Consider the following 12277-nt stretch of genomic DNA (forward strand, 5'->3'; position numbering starts at 1 on the left):
ATATGAAATCCTCAATTTTTTTGTTTGGATTTTGCCATACAATAAGTACATCATCTATAAATCTCAGATATAATGCTATATCCGAGAAAAAAGGATTGCACTGATTAAAAATATATTGTTCTTCCCACCAAAACATAAATATGCCTGCTAGAGAGGGGGAAAACCGTGCGCCCATTGAACATCCCTGTAACTGAATATATCCTTTATTTAAAAAGGTAAAATAGTTGTTTTTGAGTAAAAACTCAGTTACATCAATCAAATAGTCCTGTAATTCAAGTGAGTAGTCAGAATATTTTTTGAGCAAATCTTTCAACGCTAAAATGGCAAGGGAATGTGGAATGGATGTATACAGTGATTGCACATCACAAGTTAACCAACTAAAATTATCTTGCCATTTCATCTGAGAAATAATATTCAACACATGTTTGCTATCCAGGACATAGCCAGGAGACATTTTAGGAAGAAATTGAAGGTGGTTGTCCAACCACTCTGCCAGATGTTCAGTATAAGAATCTATACCTGAGACAATCGGTCTCATTTTTGGGGGAAATTGGTTTTTATGTGACTTGGGTAAGGCATGTAATAGTGGTATTAAACAATACGATGGATTAAGATAATCTCTCAATTTTTCATCAATTAAACCCAAATGTAAGCCTTCTTCTAGAATTTTTTCCAAGGATTTTTTTATATCTGCAGAGGGGTCATGATCGACTCTCCTGTAGGTATCACAATCCTGTAACATAGTCAATACCTCCCTTTCATAAAGTCCAGTATCCAAAACTACGACTGCCCCCCCCTTGTCAGAATTTTTTATTATGATGTTAGAGTTTTTTTGCAAGGAAATAATCGCATCCTTCTCAGTCTTAGACAAATTTTGAACCATAGGTTCTTGTAAATGAGAAAGAGCAGTTAACTCCTTTTCTACTATGTTCTGGAAATCAGTCATCTGATCACACCTCGAAGGTATGGGATAAAAACTGGGATTAGGAACATTAAAGTGGGAAACCGCACAATGTGGATTAGGTCCGGCACCACTATCACTTGACAAATCATGCAAATCTTGTAAAGCCATTTGTTCTTTAAATGACATAGGAGAGAAAAAAATGTCAGCTGATGCATTTGAAACATTAGGAACATTAACCTCATTTTCATCGTGAAAAAAGTGTTTTTTTACTGTTAATTTTCGGATAAACTTATTAACATCTAGTATTGTTTTAAAAAGATCAAACCTCTTGTTGGGAACAAAATTTAAACCCCTTTTCAAAACACTAATTTCACTGCTGTTTAAAATGCATGCCGACATATTTATAACAGAAAAATTATTATTATCAATATTCATTTCCTCTTCCTCCTCGTAAAATGATTGTGTTGGTACACATGACTTTCTATGCTTGCGGCCGCTCCTCCTTGTTTTTTTCGATTTTTTTGAAAAAACGGCTGGTTTTTCAAGTTTTTTGACACACATGAAGAGGTGGATGGGGTGTCAAAATTAGTATCGGACGTGTCAGTATTATAATCTGTAGAGTCCACATCAGTCGTTTCAAAGTCCGTAGAAGAAAAAGTAACACGAGTGGAATTGTTACGTCTTTTATGATTTTTCAATATGGATCTGGGACCAGCTTGGAAAAATCTCCTGGAATTATGCCAATTGTAGATTTTATTATCCTCATAGTCCCTTAGATCACGAACAAACTTTTTTTCTTTGAATGCAGTGATTGTATCCTCAAGGGCAATGATTTTAGTGTTTATCTGGTCTTTCATGGTCTTATAAGCATCCAGACCTGAATATTGTGCAAGGGAAACTTCAATTTCTTTAATCTTATTCTCCAACACACCTATTTTATTTCGTTCTTGTTCTATAATTAATTGAATAAGTTTTTTGGAGCATTCGGATAAGATAGTGTCCCATTTTGCAACAAATTCTTGATTAAATTCAACTGTGGGTCTTTTGTTCAGCCGAAGTCCCCTGGGAACCATATTTTTGTCAAGATATGCTTGCAAGGTTTCACTGTCCCACCAGGTACGAATTCTCGCTGACATTACTTTTTCTAATTCCCACATAATTTGATTCATTTCTGTGTGCGTTTCCAAGGGGGTATCCTGCTTATTCAATGAAAACATTTTTGCAGCTCTCTCCATACGTAGTCTGTCTGAAGTAACAAAAATCTGATTGCTATTAGCTTCATTCATCTGGTCTTCCATTTTATGACACAATTATTATAAGGAACTATAAGTCATGCAATTTCATCATATATAGTATACAATGTCTCTTATTGAAAAGATCCAAAACAATGATAATTGACTTACTGACAGTTCCTATTCATGGATCACAGGGAGCACGGGTATAGCAGCTCAAGGTGAATGTAGAAAGAGGTTTTTTGCCCAGCTCACCTGTGTGATGGAAGCCAGTAATCCTGGGCTGTGCACGGAGAAGAGGTTTGGAGAGCCAGTCCATGTGCATTGAAATTGGTTGAAGGATTTCACCAGCACAAAACTCCAGGCATTTTGTTCTTTAAAATAAAAATTCCTTTATTTTCTTATCATTAAAAAGTCCATGCTATGGTGGTCAAGCCCATGTCAGAGAGGACGCGTTTCGAACATCCAGTTCTTATTCAGTCTCTAAACCATCTAGTCACAGAACTGTTTAAAAAGGGCTGAACCCAAACATGTGATCAAATGCAAGGAGAGAGCAAGACAATTACAAAAACATTAACCCCTTGAGTTATATCACTCCATATAATGCTTATAACACTTATATATATACAAAGTTTTTTTAGCCAGATTAATATGCAAACATTAATTCATTTCTTTTATTTAAACCTTTCGGAAATCTTGTGCCCATTAAAAACATCCATTTTATTTCTCTCTGCAGTTCAGACCATGTGGTTTATTTAATATCGTGTACTATTTGCCAGTTACAATATATAGGCAGCACTTGTCGTTCTCTTTGAAAGAGGATATCTGAACACATTTATGATGTTAATAATGCTACCACCAGAAAATTATCAGGAGCGTCTCAACATTTTCGCGACGCACATGCAGGTAATTTAACAGGCATGAAAGTCAATGCCATTGAAAAAATTCAACTACCTAGAAGAGGTGGAAATTTGAAAGATATCCTTTTTCAGAGAGAAATAAAATGGATGTTTTTAATGGGCACAAGATTTCCGAAAGGTTTAAATAAAAGAAATGAATTAATGTTTGCATATTAATCTGGCTAAAAAAACTTTGTATATATATAAGTGTTATAAGCATTATATGGAGTGATATAACTCAAGGGGTTAATGTTTTTGTAATTGTCTTGCTCTCTCCTTGCATTTGATCACATGTTTGGGTTCAGCCCTTTTTAAACAGTTCTGTGACTAGATGGTTTAGAGACTGAATAAGAACTGGATGTTCGAAACGCGTCCTCTCTGACATGGGCTTGACCACCATAGCATGGACTTTTTAATGATAAGAAAATAAAGGAATTTTTATTTTAAAGAACAAAATGCCTGGAGTTTTGTGCTGGTGAAATCCTTCAACCAATTTCAATGCACATGGACTGGCTCTCCAAACCTCTTCTCCGTGCACAGCCCAGGATTACTGGCTTCCATCACACAGGTGAGCTGGGCAAAAAACCTCTTTCTACCTTCACCTTGAGCTGCTATACCCGTGCTCCCTGTGATCCATGAATAGGAACTGTCAGTAAGTCAATTATCATTGTTTTGGATCTTTTCAATAAGAGACATTCTATACTATATATAATGAAATTGCATGACTTATAGTTCCTTATATAAAAAATTGTGTCATAAAATGGAAGACCAGAGGAATGAAGATAATAGCAATCAGATTTGTGTTACTTCAGACAGACTACGTATGGAGAGAGCTGCAAAAATGTTTTCATTGAATAAGCAAGATACCCCCTTGGAAACGCACACAGAAATGAATCAAATTATGTGGGAATTAGAAAAAGTAATGTCAGCGAGAATTCATACCTGGTGGGACAGTGAAACCTTGCAAGCATATCTTGACAAAAATATGGTTCCCAGGGGACTTCGGCTGAACAAAAGACCCACAGTTGAATTTAATCAAGAATTTGTTGCAAAATGGGACACTATCTTATCCGAATGCTCCAAAAAACTTATTCAATTAATTATAGAACAAGAACGAAATAAAATAGGTGTGTTGGAGAATAAGATTAAAGAAATTGAAGTTTCCCTTGCACAATATTCAGGTCTGGATGCTTATAAGACCATGAAAGACCAGATAAACACTAAAATCATTGCCCTTGAGGATACAATCACTGCATTCAAAGAAAAAAAGTTTGTTCGTGATCTAAGGGACTATGAGGATAATAAAATCTACAATTGGCATAATTCCAGGAGATTTTTCCAAGCTGGTCCCAGATCCATATTGAAAAATCATAAAAGACGTAACAATTCTACTCGTGTTACTTTTTCTTCTACGGACTTTGAAACGACTGATGTGGACTCTACAGATTATAATACTGACACGTCCGATACTAATTTTGACACCCCATCCACCTCTTCAAGTGTGTCAAAAAACTTGAAAAACCAGCCGTTTTTTCAAAAAAATCGAAAAAAACAAGGAGGAGCGGCCGCAAGCATAGAAAGTCATGTGTACCAACACAATCATTTTACGAGGGGGAAAAGGAAATGAATATTGATAATAATAATTTTTCTGTTATAAATATGTCGGCATGCATTTTAAACAGCAGTGAAATTAGTGTTTTGAAAAGGGGTTTAAATTTTGTTCCCAACAAGAGGTTTGATCTTTTTAAAACAATACTAGATGTTAATAAGTTTATCCGAAAATTAACAGTAAAAAAACACTTTTTTCACGATGAAAATGAGGTTAATGTTCCTAATGTTTCAAATGCATCAGCTGACATTTTTTTCTCTCCTATGTCATTTAAAGAACAAATGGCTTTACAAGATTTGCATGATTTGTCAAGTGATAGTGGTGCCGGACCCAATTCACATTGTGCGGTTTCCCACTTTAATGTTCCTAATCCCAGTTTTTATCCCATACCTTCGAGGTGTGATCAGATGACTGATTTCCAGAACATAGTAGAAAAGGAGTTAACTGCTCTTTCTCATTTATAAGAACCTATGGTTCAAAATTTGTCTAAGACTGAGAAGGATGCGATTATTTCCTTGCAAAAAAACTCTAACATCATAATAAAAAATTCTGACAAGGGGGGGGCAGTCGTAGTTTTGGATACTGGACTTTATGAAAGGGAGGTATTGACTATGTTACAGGATTGTGATACCTACAGGAGAGTCGATCATGACCCCTCTGCAGATATAAAAAAATCCTTGGAAAAAATTCTAGAAGAAGGCTTACATTTGGGTTTAATTGATGAAAAATTGAGAGATTATCTTAATCCATCGTATTGTTTAATACCACTATTACATGCCTTACCCAAGTCACATAAAAACCAATTTCCCCCAAAAATGAGACCGATTGTCTCAGGTATAGATTCTTATACTGAACATCTGGCAGAGTGGTTGGACAACCACCTTCAATTTCTTCCTAAAATGTCTCCTAGCTATGTCCTGGATAGCAAACATGTGTTGAATATTATTTCTCAGATGAAATGGCAAGATAATTTTAGTTGGTTAACTTGTGATGTGCAATCACTGTATACATCCATTCCACATTCCCTTGCCATTTTAGCGTTGAAAGATTTGCTCAAAAAATATTCTGACTACTCACTTGAATTACAGGACTATTTGATTGATGTAACTGAGTTTTTACTCAAAAACAACTATTTTACCTTTTTAAATAAAGGATATATTCAGTTACAGGGATGTTCAATGGGCGCACGGTTTTCCCCCTCTCTAGCAGGCATATTTATGTTTTGGTGGGAAGAACAATATATTTTTAATCAGTGCAATCCTTTTTTCTCGGATATAGCATTATATCTGAGATTTATAGATGATGTACTTATTGTATGGCAAAATCCAAACAAAAAAATTGAGGATTTCATATCATATATTAATAATAATGCCCATAATCTTTTTTTCACTTTTTTTCATGATGTATCAAAAATTAATTTTTTGGATATACAATTCCATGGGAAGGGTGACAATGGAGAAATTAATTGTAGTCTTTATAGAAAACCCATATCAGGCAACTCATTATTACATGCGGGAAGTTGCCATCCAAAGCATGTTATAAACAACATCCCTACAGGTGAATATGTCCGTGCTAGGAGATGTTGCAACACCCAAAATGGTTTTGAGGCAGAATGCAGCACTATTGAAAAAAGGTTTTTGGCAAGAGGGTATAAAATGACAAATCTCCAGAAAGCCAAAACCAAGGCAATCAAAGTGAGTAGGTCACAATATTTGGACATGAATAAAACCAGAGGTAATCCCCAGAAAGAATTGTCAGTTGTCTTTTCAACAACATACAGTAAAAATTATTATGATGTAATTAAAATTGTTAAAAAATATTTACCCATTTTATCTACAGATGACACATTACACAAAATCTTAAAAAATGGAGTTAAATTTGTTTCAAAAAGGAACATTACATTGGGATCCATGTTATCACCTAGTGATCATATGAATAGGTGCGGTTCCACTAAAAAAGAAAAAAACACTGGCAATTGGTTACCCAGCACAGGCTCTTTCAAATGTGGCCACAGATCGTGTGGACTATGCGGTTATATGTCAAATGTGAAGGAATTTTCTTTATTTACAGATAAAAAAACGTATAAAATAATGTCACTTATAAACTGCAGTTCAGACCATGTGGTTTATTTAATATCGTGTACTATTTGCCAGTTACAATATATAGGCAGCACTTGTCGTTCTCTCAGAAAGAGGATATCTGAACACATTTATGATGTTAATAATGCTACCACCAGAAAATTATCAGGAGCGTCTCAACATTTTCGCGACGCACATGCAGGTAATTTAACAGGCATGAAAGTCAATGCCATTGAAAAAATTCAACTACCTAGAAGAGGTGGAAATTTGAAAGATATCCTTTTTCAGAGAGAAATAAAATGGATGTTTTTAATGGGCACAAGATTTCCGAAAGGTTTAAATAAAAGAAATGAATTAATGTTTGCATATTAATCTGGCTAAAAAAACTTTGTATATATATAAGTGTTATAAGCATTATATGGAGTGATATAACTCAAGGGGTTAATGTTTTTGTAATTGTCTTGCTCTCTCCTTGCATTTGATCACATGTTTGGGTTCAGCCCTTTTTAAACAGTTCTGTGACTAGATGGTTTAGAGACTGAATAAGAACTGGATGTTCGAAACGCGTCCTCTCTGACATGGGCTTGACCACCATAGCATGGACTTTTTAATGATAAGAAAATAAAGGAATTTTTATTTTAAAGAACAAAATGCCTGGAGTTTTGTGCTGGTGAAATCCTTCAACCAATTTCAATGCACATGGACTGGCTCTCCAAACCTCTTCTCCGTGCACAGCCCAGGATTACTGGCTTCCATCACACAGGTGAGCTGGGCAAAAAACCTCTTTCTACATCCATCCAGGACTGTATGCAGGAGTTTTTTGCCCACCAAAAAAATTACGTGGGCTTCGCCATATTTTTGTATGCTAGCCAGGTACAGCAGGCAGGTAGCTGCCCCCAATCCCCAGCTGCCTATTTGTACCCGGCTGGGAACTAAAAAAATAGGGAAGCCGTTTTTTTTAATTATTTCATGAATTTTACTAGCTAGTATTAAGCCAGAGATTCTTAATGTCAGGCAAGTTTTACCCGGCCATTAAGGAATCTCCAACAAAGGGTTAAAAAAAAGACACCACACATAGAAAAAATACTTAAATAGAAATAAATACACAGACACACTTAGAGACTCCATGTTTATTACTCCCTGTCAGCCCTCCACGATCCATGGTTTTCTGTCTTCTTTCTCCTTCAACCCATGCAGCTCTGCTACATCAGACAGCGCTGCATGGGAGGAAGGACGCTGCTGCTCCCCGTGCAGTCTATATCACTCAGTCAGTGAGCAGAGTCTGTAGGCTGTAAGCGGTGACATCACCGCTGACAGGTGGGTTGCTATAGCAGCGGTGATCTCCGTTATTGACCGGCTGTGGCAGCCGGTGAATAACGGAAAGGGGAAGCAGAAGGGGGAAGCCGACCATGTGCCAGAGCATTTCGCCGGTACATGGACATACTGGAACGATCACCGCGTACCGGAGAGATGCAATGACAGGACCTAGCAATGATGTCTAGCCATGTGACCAGTCTGTAGCCAATGAGATAATAGACACGTGACTGGTCACATGCTTTTTTGATGTCACGGAAGGTCCTATCATCAGTGCTGGTTACCGGGAGGACGCAGCGATTATCGGAAGGAAAAGCGGCAGGAGACAGAGTGCAGGACGCATCGCGGGGACCTGTAAGTGTAATGGCAATGTTTATTAACTGTATGTGTATATTTATAATGTTTTTTTATTTGTTTGTGTTTGCCTGCCATTGGTTTCAATGGGTCTCGAGAGGTTCGTCAAACGGCTTGTCGAACTGAACTCGAACGGAGCCTCTATTCGACGAACCAGCTCAAACTCGAGCCTTTATAGGCTCTCTCATCTCTATTCCTCAGCACAGCAAGCGGAGGTATGGAGTCTCAACACCAGCAGCCATGAGCCTGTACTGCTCTCCTCAGCAGTCTCTTTGTACTGAATGCCTCCTGATTATTTCAGCTGATCCAGTGAGGAATCAAAACCTGGATTGAATGTGGAGAAGGGAGCAACCAGTCTCACTGCCATTCCTACTGATTACTCCAGGAAAAACTGAACCCAAAATTACACTGAAATAAACAGGCTTCAGTGGCTAACTTATTGCTGAGCCAGATCTGACTTTCCCAACTTTTCCCAGCCCATTTGTATGGGCTGACTGCTCCACAATCAGTACGTGGAGGCATATGAAATGAACCGAGGGGAAACATACCTGTTCTCTAGTACTTCTCCCCTTGGCATCTCACAATATATATATATATATATATATATATATATATATATATAAAATTTATATATATATATATATATATATATATATATATAAAATTTATATATATATATATATATATATATATATATATATATATATATATATATATATATATATATATATTTATATATATATATATATATATATATATATATATATATACATACTGTGTATATATCAATTAATTAGATATAGTGAAAAAGTTAATTTATTTCAGTAATTCAATTCAAGAAAGTGAAATGCATATATTATATAGAGTAATTACACACAGAGGAATCTATTCCAAGTGTTTATTTCTGTTAATGTTGATGATTATGGCTTACGGCCAATGAAAATGGAAACCCAAATATCATTATCTCAGAGAATTAGAATATTATATAAGACCAACTATAAAAATGATTTTAAACTCAGAAATGTTGGCGCCTACTTAAAAGTATGTACAGTAAATGCATCAATACTTGGTTGGGGCTCCTTTTGCATGAATTACTTAATCAATGTGGCGTGGCATGGAGGCGATCAGCCTGTGGCACTGCTGAGGTGTTATGGAAGTCCAGGTTACTTTTATAGCAATCTTCAGCTTCTCTGCATTATTGGGTCTGGTGTCTCTCATCTTCCTCTTGACTATACCCCAGATTCTCTATGGGGTTGAGGTCAGGTGAGTTTGCTGCCTACTCAAGCACAGTGATACTGTGGTTAGTAAACCAGGTATTGGTACTTTTGGCAGTGTGGACAGGTGCCAAGTCCTGCTGGAAAATTAAATTTCCATCTCCTAAAAGCTTGTTGGCAGAGGGAAGCATGAAGTGCTCTAAAATTACCTGGTAGACGGCTGCACTGACTTTGGTTTTGATAAAATACAGTGGAGCTACACGAGCAGATGACATGGGTCCCCAAACCATCACTGATTGTGGAAACTTCACACTAGACCTCAAGCAGCTTGGATTGTGGCTGCTCCACTCTTCCTCCAAACCCTGGTTTCATTGATTTCCAAATGAAATGGAAAATTTATATCACTCGAAAAACAACACCTTGGACCACTGAGAACAGTCCAGTTCTTTTTCTCCTTGCCCACGTAAGACGCTTCTGGTGTTGTCTCTTGGTCATGAGTGGCTTGACACAAGGAATGCGATGGTTGTAGCCCATGTCCTGGATACGTCTGTGTGTGGTGGCTCTTGAAGCACTGACTCCAGCAGCAGTACACTCCATGTGAATCTCCCCCCAATTTTTGAATGGCCTTTTCTTAACAATCCCATCATAGTTGCAGTTTTCCTGGTTGCTTGTGCATCTTTTTCTACCACACTTTTTCTTCCACTCAACTTTCTATTAATATTGTTGGATATACATATATAAATAGGCACTACACTTTGTAGGTATAAGAATAGAATATAATATAGAATATTATAAGGTATAACAATGGTCATCTCTAAGTTCATACTTTGGATTTCTGAACCAGTGTATGGACTGGAATCCTAATGACCTTTAAACATGTATAATCAAGGTTTCTATCTAATGTATCTTGGTATCTTGTAAACAATGAGAGCTTGGCTGCAGTTTCTTTGTATGTCACAATGTGTTACCGAAACATTATGCCATGTACAGCATTATGGAAGAACCTGTTTTTTGTGTCTTTTTAGCTTTTCAGTGGTTCAGTCGCTCAATAACAGAGCTTGATATACCAGTTCTTATGTTTTAGGTCAAAGAGAGCAGCCTAATCATGATGATCATCTAAATGTGGATATAAAGGTGATATTTATTTAATTTCTAAATATGCTTTCTATGCTCAGTGCACGAGGTATACAATATGATACAACATACGCTAAGAGGGTGCAATAAATGTCATCAATCAAAGTAGAATCCCAAACATGTATAGCCTATTCTATTCTTATAACATAAATCATCAATGTTTGTAATTTCCTAGAAGATTTAGGTACATTATTTTGTAATTAACTTAAACATCATTAAAACTTATGGATAAATTTGACGTGAAAAAATGTTTTACAGTATGTTAGTAATTAGCTTTAGTTAATAAATTTGCACATTTCTGTCTGAAATCTTCATTCTTTCATTCATCGTCACACCCCTTGCTATGACGTTTGCAGACAAATTTCATACTTTTTCTCTTGTGTGCATTCTTGGTGCCCCTGACTTCATCAGCTCATAAATCAGTACAGGTATAGAGATGGATCTAGATTTTCCAGCACCTAGGGCAAGAATTTAGTTTATTCCCTTCTATCCTCAAGTAGTGTGAGTAGTTGTCCTATGAGATTTACACAGTTACACTCATGTGCCGATGAGCTGCTCTTACTAATTTTCTCGATGTTCATCGGGAAATGAAAGTCCCTGCTTCATTGAGAGAAAGTTAGTAGTCTTGTGACCATAAGTATGAAAATCACATATGAGTGGTCATGTGATGACTGCTGGAACCAGCAAGCAGAGCAGAATCCTGACATTGACTATATTCCATGCTGTTAGGATTGTGTATGCTACAGTGTTTAATTATATAATTAAAGGGATTGTCTAGGTTTGTGATGAATGTCTGCAGTCTAGGTGACTGCAGACTTCTGAATTCTCACAGCGTGCACACTGCACACTTTTAGGATTCTCCCATGAAGGTGGCAAGAGTTGATCATGAGAGTCCACATATGCAATTTATAGTAACCCTTAATTTCTCAGCTGGCACAGCACTTTAATAACATGGTGATGTATCATGTAATCTTACAAGTTATGGATTTTTACATGTGTACACGATCAGAACCATTACCATTACGAGATTACATTACCAGAATCCCCTTCAGTACAGAATCACAGAATCACAACTCTCATTAGTACATACAGTCATATGAAAAAGTTTGGGCACCCCTATTAATGTTAACCTTTTTTCTTTATAACAATTTGGGTTTTTGCAACAGCTATTTCAGTTTCATATATCTAATAAATATGATGGACTCAGTAATATTTCTGAATGAAATGAGGTTTATTGTACTAACAGAAAATGTGCAATCTGCATTTAAACTAAATTTGACCAGTGCAAAAGTAATGGCACCCTTATCAATTTCTTGTTTTCAACACTCCTAACTACTTTTTACTGACTTACTGAAGCACTAAATTGGTTTTGTAACCTCATTGAGCTTTGAACTTCATAGGCAGGTGTATCCAATCATGAGAAAAGGTATTTAAGGTGGCCACTTGCAAGTTGTTCTCCTATTTGAATCTCCTATGAAGAGTGGCATCATGGGCTCCTCAAAACAACTCTCAAATGATCTGAAAACAAAGATTATTCAA

General features: G+C 36.5%; 1 protein-coding gene across 1 annotated transcript in view; it reads left to right on the forward strand.

Annotated features, from left to right (window-relative positions):
• Positions 1-12277, forward strand: part of LOC142283211 (uncharacterized) — an 89865-nt gene that overhangs the window by 59382 nt on the left and 18206 nt on the right. Inside the window, exon 7 of the mRNA XM_075333095.1 lies at positions 10689-10738. Coding sequence (XP_075189210.1) covers positions 10689-10738 — 50 coding nt within the window. The remainder of the gene's footprint in view (positions 1-10688; positions 10739-12277) is intronic.

The sequence above is a fragment of the Anomaloglossus baeobatrachus genome, chromosome 2 (genome assembly GCF_048569485.1).
Source record: "Anomaloglossus baeobatrachus isolate aAnoBae1 chromosome 2, aAnoBae1.hap1, whole genome shotgun sequence".
NCBI lineage: Eukaryota > Metazoa > Chordata > Amphibia > Anura > Aromobatidae > Anomaloglossus > Anomaloglossus baeobatrachus.